We start from the raw sequence: 24,754 nt of genomic DNA on the forward strand, positions 1-24,754 counted from the left end.
TGTGTGTATGTGTGTATATATACATACTGTATATACACACATATATATGTAAATATATACACACACACACACACACACACATATATACATATATACACACACATATATAAATATGTACATGTATATGAACATGTATATCTCCCACAGTGACCAGATCGCTGATGACCCAGCAGGAGGAGGGTTCATCCCCCTGCGAGCTGGAGCTCGGAGCTACTCTCCATCGTCAGAGTTGCCCTTGGACGTCGCCGAGCACTGGACCGACCCTGAAGACTCCGAGGAGCAGGATGAGAGTGGGAGGCTTCGTGTAGTTATTCATTCTGGAGATGTATCACACGTCAGCTCTATTTGTTATGGTCTTTAATCACGGCTACAGTCGAGGCCTCGCAGCGCGCCCACGACCAGGACGAAGAAGAGCAGAGGAACGTGGTGACGGTGACACACTTCAACTCGGTGACACTTGAAGACGAACAAGAGGGAAAACCGCCGTCACGAGGATTAACAGCTCAGAAGAAACTCAAACCTCCGCCAAGAAGTCAGTCCAAAAAGAACAAGATCCACACACACACACACACACACTCACACTCACACACACACACACACACACACACACACACACCTGAGCCTGAGCATTAATTAGCAGAATGGCGGGAAAATGAATTAGACTTGAACAACAAGTCGACTCTGCAGCTCGCTGCCGTTTGATTGGAGCACAGACACGCCGCCTGCTGGCATGTGATTGGCCGGGGGGGGGGCGTCAGTCACGACCAGGGTCAGATGACACGGCGTCAGGGCGTCGGGCGAGTCCGAACAACGATCAGGTGGCGTCGAGTTTATAAGTTTATTTCATAAACGTGTGGATATTACGTGAGGTGGGAGTCCATGTTTGTTCTTTTTGTTGTTTTATTTTGTTTCCTGTTTTTTGTTTTTTTAAATAACATTATCATTTATTTATTTTCTTACAATATATTTTTTTTTGTTTGGCATGTTTATTTCGTTAATTGGTTTGTAATTGTGATCCCTTGCACAGGTAGAGATATTTTTCTGATATTTCATATTGTATTGACCTTTTGGCCTCGTGAGCAGATGGCAGGGAGCTTCCTGTGTGACACTGACACCCAGTGGCTGAGATGTTGAACTGCAGCCAAAGAACCTCTGACATTGTGAATCCAAACTTACTGTCATCATCATGTACACACACACACACGCGCACGCACACACGCGCACGCACACACACACACACACACACACACACACACACACACACACACACCTCGGTCCTCACACCTACTTCTCCTTCGCCCTCCTCTTCTCCTCCAGGTGGCGATGAGCCTCCAGACGAGACTCGGGGGTGAAGGAACACGGCGTGTTCCAGAACTCCTTCTCCCGCCGGTCCTCGTCCTCCTTCAGCTTCCTTCTCGTCCCCTCCCCTCTCTCCTCCTCGGCCCTCCTCCTCTGCTGTTCCTCCTCCTTCTCCTCGGCCCTCCTCCTCTGCTGCTCCTCCTCCTTCTCCTCGGCCCTCCTCCTCAGATGTTCCTCCTCCTTCTCCTCGGCCCTCCTCCTCAGATGTTCCTCCTCCTTCTCCTCGGCCCTCCTCCTCAGATGTTCCTCCTCCTGCTGCCGGACTCTCCTCCTCACCTCCCCCAGGCCCTGCGAGGCTCGGATCCTCTCCGACCGGCTGATCTCCGTCCCGTCCAGCCACTGAGGTCAGAGACCGGACGTCAGACTGAGAGTTGACGCTGATGTCAAAGCGCAGAGGCGGAAGTTACCTTGAGTTGGGGCAGCGCTGCGACCACGTACTGCCTGTAGCCCTGGAAGTCTGCGCAGGGGTTCCCCACCAGGAAGAGCTCCGTGAGGTGGACGTTGTGTCTCAGCGACTCCACGCTGCTCAGGAGGCCGATGAAGTTCACCGTCAGGTCCAACTTCTGGAGGCTCTCGCAGCCTGAAGGACACAGACCCACATGTGACCGACGACTCGTGGATTCATCCCTCATTTATTTACTTTCCATGAAAAAAAAACCCCCAAAATAACCCACGATTCATACTGACCTTCAAGGTTTTCAATAACTTCAATGTTGTTCAAGGCCAAATTCAAATACTCCAGTTTCTTCAGACGACCGAGATTCTCTACGTGAACAAATGAGATGCCACACGATCACTGACTGTATATAAAGACGATCAGCGACTGTATATAAAGACGATCAGTGACTGTATATAAAGACTATCACTGACTGTGTATAAAGACGATCACTGACTGTATATAAAGACGATCACTGACTGTATATAAAGACGATCAGTGACTGTGTATAAAGACGATCAGTGACTGTATATAAAGACGATCACTGACTGTATATAAAGACGATCACTGACTGTATATAAAGACGATCACTGACTGTATATAAAGACGATCACTGACTGTATATAAAGACGATCAGTGACTGTATATAAAGACGATCACTGACTGTATATAAAGACGATCAGTGACTGTATATAAAGACGATCACTGACTGTATATAAAGACGATCACTGACTGTATATAAAGACGATCAGTGACTGTATATAAAGACGATCACTGACTGTATATAAAGACGAACACTGACTGTATATAAAGACGATCAGTGACTGTATATAAAGACGATCACTGACTGTATATAAAGACGATCAGTGACTGTATATAAAGACGATCACTGACTGTATATAAAGACGATCAGTGACTGTATATAAAGACGATCACTGACTGTATATAAAGACGATCAGTGACTGTATATAAAGAAGATCACTGACTGTATATAAAGACGATCACTGACTGTATATAAAGATGATCACTGACTATATAAAGACGATCAGTGACTGTATATAAAGACGATCACTGACTGTATATAAAGACGATCACTGACTGTATATAAAGAAGATCAGTGACTGTATATAAAGACGATCACTGACTGTATATAAAGACGATCAGAGACTGTATATAAAGACGATCAGTGACTGTATATAAAGACGATCACTGACTGTATATAAAGACGATCACTGACTGTATATAAAGATGATCACTGACTGTATATAAAGACGATCAGTGACTGTATATGAAGATGATCACTGACTGTATATAAAGACGATCAGTGACTGTATATAAAGAAGATCAGTGACTGTATATAAAGACGATCAGTGACTGTATATAAAGACGATCACTGACTGTATATAAAGACGATCAGAGACTGTATATAAAGACGATCAGTGACTGTATATAAAGATGATCACTGACTGTATATAAAGACGATCACTGACTGTATATAAAGACGATCACTGACTTTATATAAAGACGATCACTGACTGTATATAAAGACGATCACTGACTGTATATAAAGACGATCACTGACTGTATATAAAGAAGATCAGCGACTGTATATAAAGACGATCACTGACTGTATATAAAGACGATCAGAGACTGTATATAAAGACGATCACTGACTGTATATAAAGACGACCAGAGACTATATAGCGTCTCGGAGGACTCACCCATCCTGGGGACCAGGTTGTTCTGCAGGTAGAGGATCCTCAGGTCCCGACACCACCGGTCCAGGTGCTCGATCCTCTCGATGTCCTGCTGGTGCAGAGAAACTTCCTCCAGGGAGAAGATCTCACACTCGTTGTGCTCGGATCGCCGCCGCACCAAGTCCTCAGTGACTGGACGAGCAGAGACCAGAGTATACAGATACACATTACTGATGTTTTCATTTTGTCTCAACCTTTGAGCGCCACAAACTGTGACGCACATTTTCATTTTTCGACATTCTGTTTTTCTTTTGTTTTAAAGACCCCATATTGTCAAAATTGGGATTTCCTGCCTTTTATCATAATGAAAAGGTCTCGGGTCTGTAAGTACACACAAATACACAGTCTTCATTCATCAGCAGCTTTTTGAATTGTTGGTGGTCTGGAGCAGGAGAGAGTTCCTCCAGGGCAGAAGCTCTGTTTTTGTAACTTACTGTAAACCATCTTCTTCTTCTTCTCCTTCTTCTTCTCCTTCTTATTCTCCTTCTTCTTCTCCTTCTTCTTCTTCTTCTGTTGTCAACCGTTACTGTGGAAACCGACCCGGTGCTGCCTTTGAGTGCTGTGGGAAAATACTAAACACATCACAAATGGCTCAGTGGAGGTACAAACAGGAAAACATAGCATTTGCAACTACTGTTGTATGTTTCAAAGATTTTCTGTATTACTACATTTATTTATTTTTCGATAATTATGTCATTTTTTGTCCTTTCCTATTTTTTTTATTTACAATTTTATTACTTTAGTTTTCTGGATGGAGATTTGAAGCCTCATCCGTGTTCTCGTTATTACAATAAAATAGAAACACTGTGACTTACTTTACTTTAAAAGTGCTCTATAAATAAAATGTATTATTGTTATTATTATTATTATTATTATTTACTTATTTAGAACTTTTTCATATTTTTTGTATTTTCTTCAAATATCCCTGTTATTTCTCATGTAATTTAAAAAAAAAAATTAAAAAAAATGATAGCGAAAGTCGAGTTTGGAGATATCCTTTTTTTGTCCTTCATGGACTTAAAAAAAGATCTAAAATATTATTACTGTGTTTGTAGATGAGTTTTGATGAGGAACTCCTGTTCTTGTTATTAGATAAAATAGAAACACTATGATTTACTTTGCTTTAGTTAGTTTGAACTTTTTCATATTTTATTTGTATTTTCTTCAAATGTCACTGTTCTTTCTCATGTTATTTAAAAAAAAAATTTAAAATAAAAAAAAATTATAGGAAAAGTCGATTTTTGTCCTTCGCTGACATAAAAACATATCTTAAGTATTATTACTGGGTTTCTGGATGGAGCTTTGAAGAAGCACTTGTGTTCTTGTTATTAAATAAAATACAACCTTTCCAAATTGTTCATATTTCATGTGTATTTTCTTTTTCTTTTTTCTCTTTCTTAAGTTTTGCTATCGAAAGTCGAGTTTACAAGCGGAGCCTGAATGCACCACGCGCCAATCTTTTATTTTGAAAGTTCTGCGGTGCGGAAGCGGCGCCTCAACACGCTGCTGTGGAGAAACGCGACTTCACAACAAACAACAAACAACAACGTCTGACGGGCTCGAGCCACCGGAGCGTCCTCGTCCGTCCTCGGCCCCGGACTCGGTCCGATCACCCACCGGTTCACCGCCGGCGGCTCATCCGCGCCGGTTGTCCCCCGGTTCTCACGCCGCTGGTTCCCCCCGATGTGTGGGTGTGATCCCGCGGCTCGCTGACCCGTCGCCGCCCCGCTCGAGATGACGAGCCTCCGCTCGCTCCACTCGCAGCTCGCGTCCATCATGGAGGCGCTGGCCCGCGCCGCCGCGGCGGAGATCTGCGGGCTGGTGGACGACAGCCACGCGGCGCTGCAGCGCGAGATCCGCCGCAGCCACGCGGAGAACGAGGCGCTGCGGAGGAAGCTGCAGATGATCGAGGGCGTCGTGGCGCGGGGCCGCGGGGGCCAGGGGGGCCGCGGGGGCCGCGGGGGCCAGGGGGGCCGCGGGGGCGGCGCGATGCTGGATCACGGCGGGCCGGAGGAGGCCGGCGGCGGCGGGGGGCGGCGGCTGGGGTTGTGTTTCTCTGTCGGTGAGTTCCGGGGTCCTCGTCGCTCCGATCCTCCGTCAGACCAGAGTCCGTTGACGAAACGACACATTTAACGTTTCCGCTCCGCGGCGGTGACGTCAGTCGAGGCGGGTTCGTCTCCTGCTCGTTTTGAGTCTCACTGACTAATTCGGCATAACCGTTTCAACTGGCATCACATCTGGAGCTGCGACAGTTCATCGACCAGTAATCGACTAACTGTATTTATTATTATATATTTATGACAGGAGCTCAATATGTTGAGGAGATGTCTGGTTCCATCCACAGATCAACAGGTGGTCAGTGCATGGCGTCTGGTGGAGCTGCAACAGTTAATCCCTAACTATTTTGATAATCTATTAATCGGTTCAAGTAGTTTTTATGAAACAAAAGTAATAATTCTCTGATTTCAGCTTCTTCCATGTGAATATGTTCTGGTTTCTTTGCTCCTCTGTGACAGTGAACTGAAGATCTTTGGTGTGAGGACGAAACGAAACATCATCTTGAAACACAATTGACATTTTCCACCATTTTATGAACCAAACAACTGATCGATTGATCGACAGATTAATCGATAGCGACAATAATCGTGAGTCACATGAATCATCAAGTGATCCGGTTGAATCTCGATCTGATGAAAACAAACACAAACACGTTGCTCATGATAATAGTTGGTGATTGATTTAGTGGCTGATCACTAATCGATTCACTGTTGCAGCTCAACTGAAAATGATTTAATAATTAACGTAAAGTGATAAATCCAGTGATAATCAATCACTCAGCTCTTTTTCTCCAGTGACTTCAGATTATTTCCAGCGTCGAGGAAACTTTTCCTGAAATGATAAATGTGTTTATGATGATGATGATGATGATGAAAGAGCTGTTTTCAGCACAACTTTTTTTTTAATCAACCAAATCACTTGAATTTTCAATTCACCTCCATTTTAATCAATTCTTTTTTTTCTTTTTTTCTTTTTATTTTAGCAGAGTTGCTCAAAGTGTTTTTTTATTTATATAAAAATGTATATTCATGATTAATTCCAAATTGAAGACGCGGAGACACTTGACTCCCAGCAGCTGATGTGACAGGGAAGGGAAACGGTTTAGAATCGTAAGAATTTTGAACTAGGTTCCCGAAAGGTCTCACTTTTGTTTTTTCTCTCCTATAAACCGAATATGTTGAAATAACTGAGCTGCACATTGGAACAGGAACAGGAACAGGAAGTGACCAGTGGGGGAGGAAGTAACTTCTACGACACGAGTCAGTGACAAGTTCCTTTGACTCCATCTGTAGTTTCTCTGCAGCAGAATGAGATTCATGATAACATGACATTTAAAACATGAGCAATAATTAAATGATGTATTGTTATTGATTCACAATCCACCCGACAGTAGAGACCTCATCTGAAACAGTAAACATTAATAATACAATAAAATAACGAGAGCCCGACCGATATCGATATTAGGGAGTACAAAAACATCAGCCGTTATATAAATATTTTTTATCTGTCAATGATTCATAAGATGTCGTTATTGAACCTCTATGACAAAGAAATGTAATTGATATTTAACCATAAACAACTGTAAATAAACAGAAAACACATATACAATCGATTATATAGAACTTGAATTAAGAAAACATACCTCAATTTATTTTACGTAACATGTAAACACACAAATGCACATTTCTTTTCCAGCACTGTAAAATAAAAGATTTCATATCTGTAAACATGAGCCCTGATACCGACACGTCTGTGAAAGTCTCATATGGGACGACACAGATATTTTATCGGTCGGGCTCTAGAAGTAACGTACGTTAGTCTGAAACTGATCTGTTCTGTGACACGAGTACTTTTACTTTTGGCTGAGTTACTGTAAGTGTATGTTGCTGCTGACACGTTTGTATTTTTACTCCGATGCCGATATTGTGGAGCAAAAATTTGCCCCTGGCGATGGCTGCAATATACAAACATAGACGACATCTTACCGTTGAAGTTTAGTCACGATAAGTTGTCGGGGGAGACGGCGCTTCCTCAGAAATTTGAGGGGCACAAAGACAAGGCTGTAAATCACCACTCAGTTTGAGATTCTGTGTAATAAGTGGATTAAATATTTAGTCCAGATTATCGCCGGGTGTCTCGAGGGAGATCAGACCGGCCATCAAAGGCATCGTGGATCTCTCGGGATCAGAGGAGGCTTTGCTTCCAATCAGAATTGAGTCCATTGCTGTTGTCAGGTAGAATTCTGTATCTCTAACATTAAAAAAAAGACGTTGGAAGGGGAGGGGCCAATCACAGAGTTAAAGACGGTTGAGAGAAACGCCAACGAACGGACGGATGAACTGCAGGACGAAGATTCACGTTCCAACACCAGCTACCAATTTAAAAATAATGGAACGACCAACTCTGAAACTAAAATATTATTCCGAAGACAGAAGTTGGATCACGCTGCTTCAGTGTGGGTACGTTCCATCACGCCTCGGAGTTCGGAAGGCGGGTTTATCCTTCCAGATTAATCTCGGAATTCTGAATCACGACTTTCGAGTCGGAAATTGCAACTGGAACGCCTCCGACATCCGAGTTCCGAGGTATAATGGAACGCAGCAGTAGCCGTGAGTGGATTGGTTAACAGGCCTCGACAGCTCCATCGTACTGGGACGCAGCAACACAAAGTCTAAGTCCTCGGTGAAGCGACCAGCTGCTACAGGTCTGGGCCGTCTGGACTAAAGTAGCCGAAACCCTCCAAAGACCTTCGACGGCCTCCGGCGGTTCGTGTTTGTAAAAGTGTGCGTCTGTTTTTCAGACCGTGCCTCACCTGCGGGACTCAAACAGCCGAGAGCCTCGAACCTCAGGCGACACCGGAGCGTTCGTGCGTTGGAGGAAACCAAAGAGGTGAGGAGACGTTCTGTTGTGATGATGGACTTAGTTTGTTAACCATGAATCCAAATCTTATCAAATGTATTTATTCTGTGTGGATTCAAAGTTTGTCGAATGGAAATGGGGGTCAGAGGTTGACGGTCAGAGCAGATGATGATGTGTGCGAACGTGAGGTCAGAGTTGACGGAGCGGAACAGACAGTTAACGGACCCAGAGAAAGGTTCAACACAGATGAAATGTCAGCTGTTTGTTTCACCGTGGTTCCCTCGGCTCAGGACCCTGACACGGCGGCAGCCGAGGAGGAGGACGTGGTTCTGATTAAGGAGGAAGCTGCGAAAGAAGACGAGGACGACGCCGGAGACGAGCTGCTTCTCAACGAGGACGGTGAGAGAAGAACGACCCGGCGACCGGACTAACCGTCTAATGGGAACATAAATCCACTAAAGACATATTGACAGGAGTGTTTGTTCGTCTGTTTGTCTGAAGGGACGGAGCTGCAGCAGTCGGAGGTGGACGACGGCGAGGAAGGACCCTCCGGGATGAGGCCGTGGGACCAGACCAGTAACGGACCGTCGGAGCGAGTCGACCGCCAGGAGTCGCTCAGCGCTCCGGGTTCTCCGGGTTCTGCAGGTTCTCCAGGTTCTCCAGGTTCTCCATGTCCCGCCGAGAGCAACTCGCCCGACGCCGTGTTCGACTTGGCCTCGGAGTCGGACTGCGAAGCCCCGGCGAGGAAGCCGTTCTATCTCGGGTGCGGAGGAAGTCCGACCTCGCCGCCCGGGACCTCGGAGCTGAGGGGGGGCGTGTCTCTGATCGGCTCCCTCCCGTACGACACGGAGCTGGAGCTCTGCTCCTCGTGGCCCGGTCAGGCCCCCCCCGGCATGGTGGCCGTGCCTCACCGGCCGTACCTCAAACCGGACCACCTGCCGAAGCTCCTGGACAAAGTGTCCGACTTGAGCGCCGCGGGTTTCCCCATGGCGCTGGGCCTCGGCGGCTCCTCCAGACTGGACCCTCTGGACCTGAACCGGTACTGCAGGGACCGGCGCTTCGTCTGCAGCTACTGCGGGAAGTGCTTCACGTCGACGCGCAGCCTGGAGACGCACGTGCGCGTGCACACGGGCGAGCGACCGTACAGCTGCGCTCAGTGCGGCAAGCGCTTCACGCAGTCGGGTCACCTGAAGACGCACCAGAGCGTCCACACCGGAGAGCGGCCGTTCGCCTGCGAGCATTGTGGGAAACGATTCGCCGGGAAGCAGAACCTGAGGATCCACCAGCAGAAACACCACTCGGCCGACCAGGGACATCCCGGGGTGATCCGCTGAAACACGCCCTCGTGGTTCCGCGCGAAACTGTGATCGACCACAATCTCACTGCTGAACTTCTGATTTAAAAAGGTCTTTCTAGAGCTGAAGGCCTTTTCAAGAGGTTTTAGGAAAACGGGTGCTTTTGCATAGAAAAAGAACTGAACAATAGTTGTGACTGTTTTGATTTCATGCCTTACTTGTTTTCTAATTTTCTGCACTGCCTTGGTACGGAAACAGAATCTGGAACTGCAACTTGATCCAGATCAAATTACCTCAAAAAGGAACGTGGGCCGCACCGAGTCCACGTCGGTACGTGAGGATGGAGCGCCGCCGCCCGGTGGAAACAGATTCCTGTAGAAGCATGTGAATGTCGGTTGGTTGTTTATCTGGAATTAAACGTGTGAAATCCACTTTGCTTCACTGTGTGTGTCTTTCAGACGGGAACACGGGGTGAGCTGTGGGAAATTATAACAAGTGTTATTGATCAGTCATTGGTCGAACTGTAAGGTTATTAAACCGGAGCAAACAAATCAATAAGCCACGGAAGCACATGCACGAAACGGATAGAAGCTCGGCTACAGACCACGACAAACATTTTATAGGTGGTTAAAAACAAACTGCTGAGAAATCTAAATCTGGCGATGACGATCATCATGCTACTTCATGCTAACAACACAAACGTATACTTAAAGCACCAGTGTATCATTTTCTGGCGCCATCTGGTGGCTGAGCGACCGACAGGGGACACTTTATGGTGGCGCACCGCTGAGTCCATTTCCAGTTTCTGTCAGTGTCTGAAAATAAAACGTGAACGCGACGTATTCTGAACCGTTTAGTTCAACAAGCGTATTCAACACGACGTAGAAACATGGAGACTCACACGGAGGTCGGTCCCCCTCATGAACTATATTTAACTCTCATATGAACATAGTTATGGACGATATATAAAATTTCTGTGAATAAGTTCTTCTCAATAGTACACACTGTAGTTTTAAGTTCTATAAGAATGTCATCATCACAAGAAAAACGATGCGTTTGAAGGTGAACGTCTTCACTCTCGTCGACAGCCCTTTGATTTATCTGGAAAACAGTTTAATGGTATTACATTAAAAATATCGTGAATATAAAATTACAGCTACAACAAAAACAACACCCGATAACAAACAAAGATTTAAGAGATTTTCCCTCCGACGTCGCATTTAAACACTTAAAATTCTTCGTGTGAAATTTTATACAAAACAATTCCATATTTTGTATTAACAGTGACACAAACTGCACACAACCATCATCCTTTTTTATGAAATGTTTTTTCATCTGACAGAGCTCATCAGAATCAACGAGATGCTCTAATCTGATTGTAATTTCTAGATTCATTTTCTATAAAATTTTTAAAAAAAGTTTCCAAGAGTCAAACTTCTTGTTTTTTTTACTCTGACCAACACAGTTAAACAAAAAAGATCCAGTTCAACATGTGAAGAGACAAATCACATTATGAAAACTTGAACCATGAAATGTTTTGGATCCAGACGGATCATTGTTGAAAGTGAAACATTTGGTTTTTAAACCTCGAGGCTCATTTCGCTTTTTGCATCACAGACGTTGAATAAATACGATGATCGCCCCCTGGTGTCTGGCTGCAGTACAGGTCAGAAGCCCCGCCCCCTCCATGTCATGTGAGGTCGTTCTTATCACTGGTGTTTGTTCACATGATCATGTTTCTGATCACTTCGCTTCTCATTAGTTATTCGATGAAATAAAAACGGGGCTGAGACGTCACATGGTCGAGAGCACGCGTGGGCGGGGCTTCAACACCACAGATGACGTTGAAAGTGCAAGATGGCCGCTTCATTCTCGTAGGACGGGAGGAAGTGGAGACGTGTCGTCCATCTTAATTCACAGTCTCACGTTCTGAACCATTTCAAAACTTATCAACCGGTGAATTATAAACATTTTCTGAAAAACCTTGATATTCACAGAAGGTGACGCTCACTCCCTAGCGTCCGGGTGACACTTCTTCACGTGTAGCTTGAGGCTGTATTTGACGATGAAGCTCCGGGAGCAGAAGGCGCAGGCGTACGGCCGCTCGCCAGAGTGCACGCTCAGGTGCGACTTCAGGTGCGCCGACTGCGTGAACGTCTTGCCGCACTGGCTGCAGCTGAACGGCCGCTCGCCCGTGTGGATCCGCATGTGCACGTCCAGGTTCTGCGACGTGGCGTACGACTTGCTGCAGAGCGAGCAGACGAAGCGCCTCCCCCGGGCGCCGGCGCACTCGGCCCGGCCCGACGGGTCCCTGTAGAGGGCGAAGTTCATCGCGTCGGCGTCCTCGTACTCGAACGCTGAGTTGCTGCTCTCGGAGAGCTGGAGGTCCGTGGACGTGGAGCCCGACACGCTGATCATCTTGAGCCCGAACGCGTCCACGTCCACGTTTTCGATTTGGTGAAACGAAGGAAACGACATCTGACTCTTTGTCTGCTTGGTCCACGTCACGTCCACGAGGTCCAGCTCCGCTCTGCCGGGCGGCGACCGGCACTCCATCAGAGCACTGTTGCCGAAATAAGTCTGTCTGGCGGAGCGGGGGGAAACCGGCGAGCCCTCCTGTCGGACCAGGTGCACGACGTCCGGATCGTAGGAACAAACCTCCATCTCGTCCCCGCCGAGCGGACCGGAGCAGCCCGGCTCGCTGCGGGGGGAGGAGTCGGCCACGCTCGCCTGCTGCATCCCTGCGGCCAGTTTGGACGGTTTCAGCGTGAGCTGCTCGAAGGACGACGACGACTTCTTCTCCGCCGCCTCCTCGTTTCCCGGCGAGCGCCTCTTCAGGCCCCGGCCGCCCGGAGTCGCCACGACGGCCTCTCTGGTCGCAGCCGTCCCTCTGTCAGCAGACGGTCTGTTATCTGAAAGGTAAGAGAAGTCTCCAGTGCTTGAAAATTGAGTCAAGATTAATATCTCGACGGAACCAATCAGACGCTGACGGTGACCAGAGGCCTCGTGTGGGGCCCAGAGCCAGAGGCTGAGAAACTCACCGTCCTCGAACGCGTCGTCGCTGTCCGAGTCTTCGTCTTTGATCAACACCACCTCCGGAAGCTGCGGACGACGGAACAGTCGCATGATTAATGTCACTTCAACACCAGATGCAGATTTGATAAAGCAGTCAGATTGATCAAGATAAAAAGATATATTACATCTAGTCCTTGAGGCTCACGAACATTTTACTGAAAGAACTCATTTTTTAAAAGGAGATTGGAGCCAAGTGGTTTACGAATGAATAAAAATAAATAAATACAAATGTTAAATATTATGTCTTGACGACACCAGTTCTTTTGTGTTTGATCACGGCTGCAGGAACTGATGTAATCCCAACATCACTTAACTAATATTTCACATAGATAATGAAATAATGAACACGGCAATGAAATAAATGTGTTTTCAACATCAGTGAGACGACAGAGATAAGGAGAGAATATTAACTGCTGATGTGGAGATTATGTAGGATTTTTTAAAAAATAACAGCGACATGGTCCGCTCGTGTGTTTTTAAAGACGTAGTAACAGAATATCAAAGCTGCTCATTTTTATGAATATTATTACTAAAACTACAGGGAACCACTCAAGTCCAAATGATGTTTTCTCACGTCCAGAGAACAATGTTGGGCTTCATTGTCAAAGAAATTAATCTGCAGCTACTTTGATAATCTATTAATCGTTTTGGTCATTTCTTAAACTAAAACCGGTAATATTCAGAAGAACTTATTCACAGAAGTTGAACATATTGTTCATAACTCTGTTCATATATGAGTTATATATATATATATATATATATATAATATGTGTTTCTACGTCGTGTTGAATTTGGTTGTTGAACTAAACGCTGCCGGAAACCAGAAATGGAATCAGTTGTGCGCCACCATAAAGTGTCCCCTGTCGGTCGCTCAGTTGGTTGAGGTTTGCAACTTTACCACCAGAGGCCGCCAGAAGATTACAAACATAACACACTGGTGCTTTAGGGAAAAATATTACTTTTGTTTTTTACATTTTACGCTTGGAGCGTTCAATGCTTTTTTTGTCGCAGCCGAAGCTGAACTGAAATTGTCGACATCGTGTTCACATATTTTCACGCATTTTCTAAAAAATTTACAGAAAGAAAAATGGGCCGATTAATAAATTTCCCAAATGTCCATTCGCCGTCACAAACCAATCAAACGCTTCATCAACGGTCACAGGATCGATCCGTTACGAATGAAACGACTACGTTTGAAATGCATCGCTGTTGCTATGGTAACACCTGAGTTTTCATGCACCTTAAACTGAAAGGATCTAGAAACTGCTGCCCTCAGGGTTGTGTTGTTGTTGTTGTTGTGGTTGTTTTGTTGTTGTTGTGTTGTTTTGGTATTGTAAATAATAATAATAATATCTTGAATTTTTAAAGCGCTTTTCAGGAACCCAAAGCGCTCATACAAAACAAACCAAGAAAACAAAACAAAACAAACCAAGAAAACAAAACAAAACAAACCAAGAAAACGCGTTGTTGTTGTTGTTGTTGTTGTTGTAGGACTAATTTCAACATTTCCTCCACAAATAAATTTGTACGAAATTATTTTTTTGTACATGAAGTTATTTAAAATGCATGAAAGACCCCCCCCCCCCCCCGGATGTTTACACTCCGCCTCTGGATGACACCAGGCGGCATGAGAGTTCACCTCCTCCCGCAGAACCACCGCGTCTCCTCCGTCACCGTCCGGCCGCTGTGCCCCCTCCCCCTCCCCCCCGCCGCCGCCCCGGACCACGATGGACTCGATGAGGTGCAGCTTCTTCCTCAGCGCCTCGTTCTCCTTGTGGCTGCGGCTGATCTCCAGCTGCAGCACCGCGTAGCCCTCGTCCACCAGCTCGCAGATCTCCGCCACCGCCGCCTTGGTCAGCGCGCCCAGGATGACGGACAGGTGCTCGCGCAGCGCGCGGCCGCTCCCCGCGGACATCGCGCCGCTCGAGGCCGGAAACACTCTCCTCCTGCCGGAAACACTCTCCTCCTGCCGGAAACACTCTCCTCCTGCCGGAAACACTCTCCTCCTCTCTTCCTCCTCTCTCTCTTCTTCCTCTCTCTCTTCCTCTCTCTCTCCTCCTCCTCTCTTCCTCCTCTCTCCTCCTCCTCTCTTCCTCTCTCTCTTCCTCTCTCTTCTTTCTCCCTCTCCTCCTCTCTTCCTCTCTCTCTCTTCCTCTCTCTCTCTTCTTCCTCTCTCCTCCTCTCTTCCTCTCTCTCTTCCTCTCTCTCTCCTCCTCTCTCCTCCTCCTTCTCTCTTCCTCTCTCTTCCTCTCTCTCTCTTCTTCCTCTCTCCTCCTCCTCTCTTCCTCTCTCTCTTCCTCTCTCTCTCTTCCTCTCTCTCTCTTCCTCCTCCTCTCTTCCTCTCTCTCTTCCTCCCTCTCTTCCTCTCTCTCTTCCTCTCTCTCTTCCTCTCTCTCTCTTCTTCCTCTCTCCTCCTCCTCTCTTCCTCTCTCTCTCTTCTTCCTCTCTCTTCCTCTCTCTCTTCCTCTCTCTTCTTCCTCTCTCTCTCTCTGTCTCTCTCTCCTCTCTCCTCCTCCTCTCTTCCTCTCTCTCTTCCTCTCTCTTCTTCCTCTCTCCTCCTCCTCTCTTCCTCTCTCTCTTCCTCTCTCTCTCTTCTTCCTCTCTCCTCCTCCTCTCCTCCTCTCTCCTCCTCCTCTCTCTCTTCCTCTCTCTCTTCCTCTCTCTCTCTCTCTTCCTCTCTCTCTTCCTCTCTCTCTTCCTCTCTCTCTCTCTCTTCCTCTCTCTCTCTTCTTCCTCTCTCCTCCTCCTCTCTTCCTCTCTCTCTTCCACCTCTCTCCTCCTCCTCTCTCTCTTCCTCTCTCTCTTCCTCTCTCTCTTCCTCTCTCTCTCTCTCCCTCTCTCTCTCTTCTTCCTCTCTCCTCCTCCTCTCTTCCTCTCTCCTCCTCCTCTCTTCCTCTCTCTCTTCCTCTCTCTCTTCCTCTCTCTCTTCCTCTCTCTCTCTTCTCTCTCTCTCTTCCTCTCTCTCCTCCTCTCTCTCTTCCTCTCTCTCTTCCTCTCTCTCTTCCACCTCTCTCCTCTTCCTCTCTTCCTCTCTCTCTTCCTCTCTCTCTTCCTCTCTCTCCTCCTCCTCTCTTCCTCTCTCTCTTCCTCTCTCTCTTCCTCTCTCTCTTCCTCTCTCTCTTTCTCTTCCTCTCTCTCTCTTCTTCCTCTCTCCTCCTCCTCTCCTCCTCCTCTCTTCCTCTCTCTTCTTCCTCTCTCCTCCACTCGGAGAGACGCGGTCGTGTCGATGAAGGAGACGGAGACTGAATGAATCTGTTCGCGTCCGAACAGACGATCTATGTTGTTTTCCTGTTTCCGCCCGACGCGCACTTCCGGAATCACGTCGCTTCAAAATAAGAGCCCGCGGTTATAACGTGAAAACGTGATTGTTATAACAGTAAAGTTTCAACGGTCTCGGAGTTTAACCATCATGTATTCTCTGTAATGACCAGCAGAGGGCGACTCCACTGGTCGTTTCTATAGAAGTTCTATGAGAAAACGACTCGACTTCCCAATTGATTTTAATATTAGCTTATCGCTGACATAGTGCCGTCATATATTGTAATTGTAATTGTAATTTATTTATTTGAACAGGGACAGTGCACAAATAAAAACCTCAATAGATGTCAGGTTGTAGCAAACTGCTAGTTCCCGCCTGTAGTCCCTGGGCGGAATAAAACTGTGACAGATTAATAAGGTAAGACTGCAGGTACAGTTTGTCCAGCAGTGACAATGGACATGAACGTTCATCTTTTCCTGTAAACAATTTTTTTTTGAAGAATCAAATGTCAATTTCAACCGAACACTAAGAAGCCAGAGGAGGATCTGGTTAAAAATAATTTAAAAACACAATAATTGAATTACACAACTTTTTTTTTTCTTCTAGTAAAATTGCAGCTTCTTTTCTTCAACAGAAGAAGAATTCATTTAAAATCCATTTCTCACACTTTGACTTCCTGAGTGACGCTGATCGTACCACCACAGTTGGTGTGTGTGAGGAGGACGATGCAAAGATCTCACTCGTTTTAATCCTTCAACTATGTCTGAAACAACTGGAGGTGAAAACCAAAGAGTTCATCTTGGCCAGAAACACACTCCTGATAGTCTGACCTCTGTCCGTCACTGGATCCCCTGTAGAAACCGCCTGTCGTCCTGAATGTGTCTGAGCTGTCACACGTGAACCTGAACTTCACTCAGAAGACTGTGGATGTTGAAAAGAGCATTTGTGTATTTCAGTGATCTGAGTCTGACGGACAAACGTTCTTCTGCTCTGAACGTGATCGCTGGACTTTGTGGCGTCTCAGTTATTCTCTCTCGTCACTTCACATTGTCTCCATCAGCTTTCAACGAGATGCTGGAATGAAGACGAAAGAAAACTTCTTTGTTTATTCTTTATTCTTTATTGAAACCTTCAGTCCACGGCTCCATCTCCACCTCGACGAACTCAAACATCAACACAACAACGAACAAGGACACGTCAGAGCTCCGCCCACAGTGTTTGACTGACAGCTGAGCACAAATGTCACGACGACAACAACAACAACAACAACAACAACAACAACAACAACAAGGAGCTTTGAGAGAAAAGAATTTAAAGGTTGAAACACAGAGTTTAACTCACTGCTCTTTAAATGACTCAAGTCTATTTGAGTTTACAGAACTCAGCTGTGGATCCATAATCATAATAATAAATCCCAACTCCAGCACAGAGCGGCTGAGTGAATGTGGTCTGGACTCTGTGGAGGAGAGTCATGGTGTCAGAGACGCTGTAGAAGGACAGAACACCTGCACTGTGATCCAGGTACACTCCGACTCTGGAGGACTCAGGACCTGAGAGTGGAGTTTTGATACTGTTGTAAGAAAACTTATAACTGTTTTCACAACATTGTAATGTGCAAGATTTGTCATTGCATCCAAATACACATTCACGTGACCTCCCTGCTCTGATGATATTCTTGTATGTGAATGCGACATAAACTCTTCCTCTCCACTCCACCTCCCAGTAACAACGTCCAGTCAGACTCTCTCCACTCAGTACCTGATAATAACCAGTGAATCTGTCTGGGTGACTAGAATAAAACTGTTCTTCTCTCATTACTGTTACTTTTCTGTTTCCCTCAGATAAAAACAGATGTGTGTTTGCTGTGTTTGGATCCAGTGTGATTTCCTGTGAATATCTTAAGAATTCCTCTCTGGTCTTGGGCTCTGGTTGTGACAGTAAAACATCCACTTGAGTCACTGTCAGTGAGATGTTTGTCTCTGACTCAGTCAGGACGTCCTGTAGTCGACCTCTGACCTCTGACACAGCTGCTGTCACAGCCTCAAAGTACCTGAGAGGACGGATGTCGATGCTGGATGAGTGTGTAGACGGACTGAGTGGTGTCAGTGAGGGGTAGTTGTGTAGAAACTGGTTGTGATCCTCTGTGTGTGAGAGCTGCTTCAGTTCAGCGTCTTTCCTCTTCAGCTCAGTGATCTCCTGCTCCAGCTTCTCCTGAAGATCTTTGACTCGACTCACTTCAGTTTCCTGCTGGGATCTGATCTGCTGCTTCACGTCAGAGCTTCTTTTCTCCACCAGACGGATCATCTCAATGAAGATCTTCTCACTGTCCTCCACTGCTTTGTCAGCAGAGCCATTGACAGCCTCCAGCCCCTGTTGAAGCAGCTTCACATCTTTCTCTCTGTCCTGGACTCTCTGCTGGATTTGTTGTCGACTCAGCTCGAGCTCTCTCTGCCTCTCCGTCCTTTCTACTGCAGCTGAGACTGTGTCGTGGCCTTTATGTTCGTCCACAGAGCAGAGATAACAGATACACTGCTGATCAGTGCGGCAGAACATCTTCATCACCTCATCGTGACGAGAGCAGATGTTCTCCTGGAGCTTCTTGGTGGGGTCCACCAGCTTGTGCTTCTTCAACAGAGGAACATCATAATGAAGCTGGAGGTGTTTTTCACAATAAGAGACTAAACAAACCAAACAGGATTTGACGGCTCTCAGTTTTCTCCCAGTACAAACATCACAGGCCACATCTTCAGGTCGAGCATAGCAGTGATCAGCAGGAGTAGCTTGGAGTCCAGTCTTCTTCAGCTGCTCCACTAAATCAGTGAACATGATGTTTTTCACCAGGACAGGCCTCAGTGTGAAGGTCTGTCTACACTGAGGGCAGCTGTAGATCCTCTTCTCATCCTCTTTGTCCCAGTGGGTTTTAATACATCTCATACAGTAGCTGTGTCCACAGGGAATAGTCACCGGATCCTTCAGTAGATCCAGACAGATGGAACAAGAGAGCAGGAAGAAGACGGAGGGTGATCAGGCTTTTTCACATTCCAGGAAGAGGAGCAGTTTGATACTGTGCATATAGAACAGAACATAGAAATAATTACTTTGTTTCTTTTCAAACACAAACACAACCTCAGCCTGAAGGTGATGAACTCTATGTGGGATCTGTGGATTTAGAGAAGCTTCCCAAGTGTCTATGATCTAATAACTTGCTGTAAGAGCAGAAACATTAATATTCATGGTCTTGAACATGAATGTGTGGACGTGAGAAGCCTGAAGTATTGTACTATTTGATTTATTCTGTCCCAGTGTAAATAAAGGTAAGTTAGACTTGATGCTCGTCAGACAGACGGTGGTCATCACTTCTCTTTGTTTTTAAGAAACATGATAATCTCTTGTGAATGTAAAAAGTCTCTGCAGCTGTTTGTCACCACTCCTGGCCTCTTTGAAACGTGGCTTTGTTCCACCTCTTTATGTCATGTCTGCATGTGTCCACCAGATGGAGCCCTTCAGCCGAGTCACTACACCTGTGATGAAGAGTTGAGGTGAGGTTGACTCGTCCTTCGTCTCTACTGTTCCTTGACCTCAGTGGAAGACGTCATGAGGTCAAGGACAGGTGAAGAGGACTGATGGGACTTAGGAGAAGTCGACAGCTGCTCAGAGAATCCGACTCCACTTTCACTAAACTATGTGGTCATGTGACGGTGGATGTTGTTGATGCGTCTGTCGTGATGAAACTACACATTTTGGAGATGAACTACAATAACCTCAGCGGCTCCATCAGCATGTTTCAGTGTTTTATGATTCATATCTAACAGTAACTGACATCTGGGTCATATTCATACTCTTCTTCTTCTTCCAGTGTGTCCTCTGCTGAAGGAGAGAGGAGAGGAAGCTCTGAAGCTCCTTTCCTAAACACTTAGAGAATCTGAACATCATCATGGTGCTGAGGAAACACTTCAGGGTCACGTCAAGATGCAGGAAACTTCCTGAGACTTCGGCTGTGTCTGAAATCATCTCCTCATTCACTCCCCCTCCTCACTATAAAGGGAATTCGTTGTAGTTCTATATCGTCACTCACCAGCTACGATTTCGGACACTCCTTGAGTTGCGATGGTAATTACGTTTTTGTCACAGGATTATGACGTAACTACGACGACGCCGGCCGGCGGACGATCCTATTATATTTAAAATATTTTATATTTATGTCCATGTGTATTTTCCCCATTATTCAATGGTTTTTGACAAAAATGAGGCGAAATAGAGCGAGAAGAGAGAGAAGGCTGAGACGTGTTGCTGCTGCACCGCCGTCGTCTCGTCTCTTCCCTCAGCGAGCGCAACGCATCATGGTCTATATTGCTAAGTTAGTGACCATCGGATGTCCACTACATTTCATGATGCATTCTGGGATACAATCAGTGCACCTGATAGGGTATATGACATCTAGGGGTGATTTCAGACACCACTACAAAATGGCGAAGGCACTTTACAGTAGTTAGGGGGAGATTTCGGACACAGCCAATGTGACACTTCGACCTCAGTCCATTTCAGGCGAAAGATTTTTGACAAGTTTGCGCACGCGCACTCGGGATTGTGTCCCGTCGCTTACGTGTGCTTTTGTTTTTCGCCCGTCGTCGCGTCACTTCCGGGTTGGTGTCGGACTGTTCGCGCGACGTGGTGGTGGGAGCGAAGACGGTCCGATCAGAAACACGCACGGCAGAGCAGCGGCGGCGTGAGGTTCCGCGTCGGGGTTTCTGGACCCGGTGGTTCGGGTTGTTCTCGGACGAAGACGCGCGTGCGCGACATGTCCCCGTGCGCCGCCCTCCACGCGCAGCTGGCCTCCATCGTGGAGGCGCTGGCCAACGCGGCGGTGGCGGAGATCTGCGCGCTGGTGGACGGCGGCTACGCGGCGCTGCAGCTCGAGGTGTCGCGGAGCCGCAAAGAGAACGAGGCGCTGCGGAGGAAGCTGCGGCTCGTGGAGCTGCGCGGGGCCGCCGCCGCCCGCGCGACCGCCCTGCGCGCCGCCGCCGCCAGCGGCACCACCGCGCTGCTGCCGCACGCGCGCGGCCGCGCTGGAGCGCATCACCCGGGCAACGACCCGAGACGGAACCGAACACCTGCGGCAGGTAACAGAACTAACAGAACAGAACACCTGCAGCAGGTAACAGAACTAACAGAACCGAACACCTGCAGCAGGTAACAGAACCGAACACCTGCGGCAGGTAACAGAACCGAACACCTGCAGCAGGTAACAGAACTAACAGAACAGAACACCTGCAGCAGGTAACAGAACTAACAGAACCGAACACCTGCAGCAGGTAACAGAATCGAACACCTGCGGCAGGTAACAGAACTAACAGAACCGAACACCTGCGGCAGGTAACAGAACTAACAGAACAGAACACCTGCAGCAGGTAACAGAACTAACAGAACAGAACACCTGCAGCAGGTAACAGAACTAACAGAACCGAACACCTGCAGCAGGTAACAGAACCGAACACCTACGGCAGGTAACAGAACCGAACACCTGCAGCAGGTAACAGAACTAACAGAACCGAACACCTGCAGCAGGTAACAGAATCGAACACCTGCGGCAGGTAACAGAACTAACAGAACCGAACACCTGCGGCAGGTAACAGAACCGAACACCTGCAGCAGGTAACAGAACTAACAGAACCGAACACCTGCGGCAGGTAACAGAACTAACAGAACCGAACACCTGCGGCAGGTAACAGAACCGAACACCTGCAGCAGGTAACAGAACCGAACACCTGCAGCAGGTAACAGAATCGAACACCTGTGGCAGGTAACAGAACCGAACACCTGCAGCAGGTAACAGAACTAACAGAACCGAACACCTGCGGCAGGTAACAGAACCGAACACCTGCAGCAGGTAACAGAACCGAACACCTGCAGCAGGTAACAGAACTAACAGAACCGAACACCTGCGGCAGGTAACAGAACCGAACACCTGCAGCAGGTAACAGAACTAACAGAACCGAACACCTGCAGCAGGTAACAGAACTAACAGAACCGAACACCTGCGGCAGGTAACAGAACCGAACACCTGCAGCAGGTAACAGAACCGAATACCTGCGGCAGGTAACAGAACTAACAGAACCGAACACCTGCAGCAGGTAACAGAACTAACAGAACCGAACACCTGCGGCAGGTAACAGAACTAACAGAACCGAACACCTGCGGCAGGTAACAGAACTAACAGAACCGAACACCTGCGGCAGGTAACAGAACTAACAGAACCGAACACCTGCAGCAGGTAACAGAACCGAACGCCTGCGGCAGGTAACAGAACTAACAGAACTGAACGCCTGGTAATGGAACCGAACGCCTGCGGGCAGGTTACCGTCATTAAACAAAGGTTAGAACTTAAATTCACGTGTCAGAGAGAGAAGGTTCTAGAACGTGAGTTGTGTTCACGTACCCTCAGTAAAACTGCGTGTTCGGAAAAAAAGTAGCATAAAAAAAAAATTCACAGTTTTGTGATGACAGGATGTAGGATCCTCCATTTGCTCTGTGGAAAACAATAACCATCAAAAAATAAATATCCAGAAAATATATAGGTTTTTATCTTGGTGACACTGTTGTGTAGAATGAGCACCAACCTGTTGTCATACAGTGTCCCACAACTTTAAATGCCCCCCCGATCTTGTCGTCCAGGTGACGTGGCGTCGTCCAGCGTATCCCACCAGGAGACGTCCCCAGTGATGGTAGGTCGGAGTTCCTTCTCCACCTTCTCCTTCAGTCCCGACGTCGTCCTTCACTCTGTCACTTTCTCCTCTGATCGCAGCCGGCAGCAAGCGAGACGACCGAGCCCACCGACGCGACTACAGCCGTGATCAAAGTGGAGGACGAGGACGAGTACGAAGACAAGTCCTGGTCCCAGTCTGAGCAGGACGGTGAGTTCAGGTTTACTACATCAATGGGCCTCATGCTCTGCGTTGAAACAGGACGGACACAAGACGAGTGTAACTGATGAAAGTTTTAATGGTTCACTGTGAAGGTGGCGGCCATTTGCTGACCACCTTCACTCCTGTATCGTCATCTGGGGACATTTTAAACTCCCACCCAAGTGAATCTGTCCACGTGTTCACAAAGTCTAAAAGTTGCAATGTTCTGCTTTCTCTTCTTCCAGATGGTTTTCGTTGCGTTGGCGACGCACAGACAACACAGACAGAAGCTCCGCCCCCACCGTCCAAACAGGAAGCGGCAGATGAAGACGGCGACTCGTCTCAGAGACGGACGGGAGAGGAAGTCAGTTCCACGTCCACGTCCGTCCAAAAGACCCTGAACGGCAGCCACCAGAGGGCAGAATCCGACGGTTATGATTTTCTGATGCACGAGGCGCAGCTGCAACATGGCCCCCGCTCTACCCACAATCCTCGGAGGGAGGATCCTGGCTGCTCGTACGTCTTGAACTCCAGCCTGTCGAGTGTTTCGTTCGATTCAGGCAGCGGCGGCAGCTTCCCTGCCGACGTCAGCGAGGCCAGTGCGTCGGAGCAGCCCGCAGTGTTCACAGACAGCCAGCAGAGGGCGCCGACGGCCAGAGACGAGACTCGCCGCCCGGTGACGGGGAGACGGGACGATTTCATCAGGAGGGACAGGTGGAGGCATCGGCGCGGAGAGGACGGCGGCGGGAAGGCGTTTGTGTGCAACTGCTGCGGTAAAACTCTGGCATGCCTGAAGAACCTGAAGACCCACATGAGGGTCCACACCGGCGAGAAGCCGTTCGTCTGCACGCTCTGCGGCAAACGCTTCTCCGACTCCAGCAACCTGAAGCGCCACCAGAGCGTCCACACGGGGGAGAAGCGCTACGGCTGCGCGCACTGTGGCAAGCGCTTCGCCCAGTCGGGCTCGCTGAAGGTCCACATGAGCGTCCACACGGACTGCAAACAGTTCAGGTGCTCGTTCTGCGGAAGGACGTTCATATCGAGCAGCCACCTGCGACGACACGTCGCCGTCCACGCAGGAGAGAAACGGTTCGCTCACACGCTGCACTGACGGCGCTCAGGGGTCCGAGCGGAGCCACGTGAACATCTGCTTGACAGCTGCTGAACATCTGTTGAACATCTGTAGAACATCTGCTGAACAGCTGCTGAACATCTGTTGAACAGCTGCTGAACATCTGCTGAACATCTGTTGAACAGCTGCTGAACAGCTGCTGAACAGCTGCTGAACATCTGCTGAACATCTGTTGAACAGCTGCTGAACATCTGTTTCCCGCCCAGAATTGTTAAAAAGTCGCCTCACGTCTTGATCCTGTCAACGACTTAGATTGAGATGTGTTCACCAGTTTAACATTTAAAATCAATCCTGCATCAGGTTATTAATTATTATAAACTTTCTTCACCGGTGTCTTTTCCATCAACAGGTTAAAAAACGTCACTGTCATAAAACGTTACAGCTGAAATACATAAGTTTGACTTTGTCAAATCACAGACGAATAAGATTATTTTCTCAATTGAACGTGTGCTGTTTTTTTTTCTTGTAGTCGTTAATTTTAATCATTTCATATTTTTTATGACGATGTCACATTAAGCTCTGGGCTACGATGAAAACAAAACCTGGAACTCAGGGGTCTTTTTTTTTGGGGGGGGGGCGGGGTTATCGTGTTTGTCTTTAATCTGGAGCCTGAGTGTTGAAA

General features: G+C 47.4%; 4 protein-coding genes across 4 annotated transcripts in view; 1 reads left to right on the forward strand and 3 right to left on the reverse strand.

Moving 5' to 3' along the window:
* Window positions 1–5,028, reverse strand: part of dnaaf11 (dynein axonemal assembly factor 11) — an 18,213-nt gene extending 13,185 nt beyond the window's left edge. Inside the window, exons 1-5 of the mRNA XM_047331984.1 lie at window positions 3,987–5,028; window positions 3,517–3,684; window positions 2,047–2,124; window positions 1,767–1,939; window positions 1,289–1,698 (exon numbers count right to left, since the gene is read on the reverse strand). Of these exons, the coding sequence (XP_047187940.1) occupies window positions 1,289–1,698; window positions 1,767–1,939; window positions 2,047–2,124; window positions 3,517–3,684; window positions 3,987–3,996 (839 nt within the window). The 5' untranslated portion in view covers window positions 3,997–5,028. The remainder of the gene's footprint in view (window positions 1–1,288; window positions 1,699–1,766; window positions 1,940–2,046; window positions 2,125–3,516; window positions 3,685–3,986) is intronic.
* Window positions 5,029–5,286: 258 nt separating this feature from the next.
* Window positions 5,287–24,754, forward strand: LOC118310412. The gene is made up of 13 exons (XM_047331942.1): window positions 5,287–5,484; window positions 5,521–5,614; window positions 5,857–5,904; window positions 8,411–8,499; window positions 8,760–8,868; window positions 8,971–9,802; window positions 11,811–12,077; window positions 12,444–12,683; window positions 17,523–17,619; window positions 20,588–21,218; window positions 22,771–22,820; window positions 22,901–23,009; window positions 23,246–24,754. The coding sequence occupies exons 1-13, from the start codon at window positions 5,287–5,289 to the stop codon at window positions 24,109–24,111; spliced, it is 3,630 nt and encodes a 1,209-aa protein (XP_047187898.1). The 3' UTR covers window positions 24,112–24,754.
* On the reverse strand, window positions 10,856–15,643 carry LOC118310836 (zinc finger protein 16-like). Its single transcript, XM_047331989.1, has 4 exons — window positions 15,609–15,643; window positions 14,479–14,825; window positions 12,806–12,866; window positions 10,856–12,676 (listed from the first exon to the last, which is right to left on the reverse strand). Exons 2-4 carry the CDS (start codon window positions 14,752–14,754, stop codon window positions 11,772–11,774), a joined length of 1,242 nt encoding a protein of 413 aa, XP_047187945.1. The 5' UTR covers window positions 14,755–14,825; window positions 15,609–15,643; the 3' UTR covers window positions 10,856–11,771.
* Window positions 17,196–19,111, reverse strand: LOC118310829 (tripartite motif-containing protein 16-like). Its single transcript, XM_047331978.1, has one exon. The coding sequence runs from the start codon at window positions 19,030–19,032 to the stop codon at window positions 17,461–17,463; it is 1,572 nt and encodes a 523-aa protein (XP_047187934.1). The 5' UTR covers window positions 19,033–19,111; the 3' UTR covers window positions 17,196–17,460.

Source organism: Scophthalmus maximus, chromosome 5 (assembly GCF_022379125.1).
Source record: "Scophthalmus maximus strain ysfricsl-2021 chromosome 5, ASM2237912v1, whole genome shotgun sequence".
Classification (NCBI taxonomy): domain Eukaryota; kingdom Metazoa; phylum Chordata; class Actinopteri; order Pleuronectiformes; family Scophthalmidae; genus Scophthalmus; species Scophthalmus maximus.

Bases quoted from the DNA above. Each gene is read 5' to 3' on its own strand.
- LOC118310412 (XM_047331942.1), top strand. From the start codon at position 5,287: ATGACGAGCCTCCGCTCGCTCCACTCGCAGCTCGCGTCCATCATGGAG. The intron at 8,869-8,970 runs GTGAGAGAAGAA...GTTTGTCTGAAG, and splicing joins GCTGCTTCTCAACGAGGACG to GGACGGAGCTGCAGCAGTCG. The intron at 9,803-11,810 runs AAACACGCCCTC...CTTCACGTGTAG, and splicing joins CATCCCGGGGTGATCCGCTG to CTTGAGGCTGTATTTGACGA.
- LOC118310836 (XM_047331989.1), bottom strand. From the start codon at position 14,754: ATGTCCGCGGGGAGCGGCCGCGCGCTGCGCGAGCACCTGTCCGTCATC. The intron at 12,867-14,478 runs GTGAACTCTCAT...CGTCGTCCGCAG, and splicing joins CGGTGGTTCTGCGGGAGGAG to CTTCCGGAGGTGGTGTTGAT. The intron at 12,677-12,805 runs GTGAGTTTCTCA...CTTACCTTTCAG, and splicing joins CGACGACGCGTTCGAGGACG to ATAACAGACCGTCTGCTGAC.
- LOC118310829 (XM_047331978.1), bottom strand. From the start codon at position 19,032: ATGAGATGTATTAAAACCCACTGGGACAAAGAGGATGAGAAGAGGATC.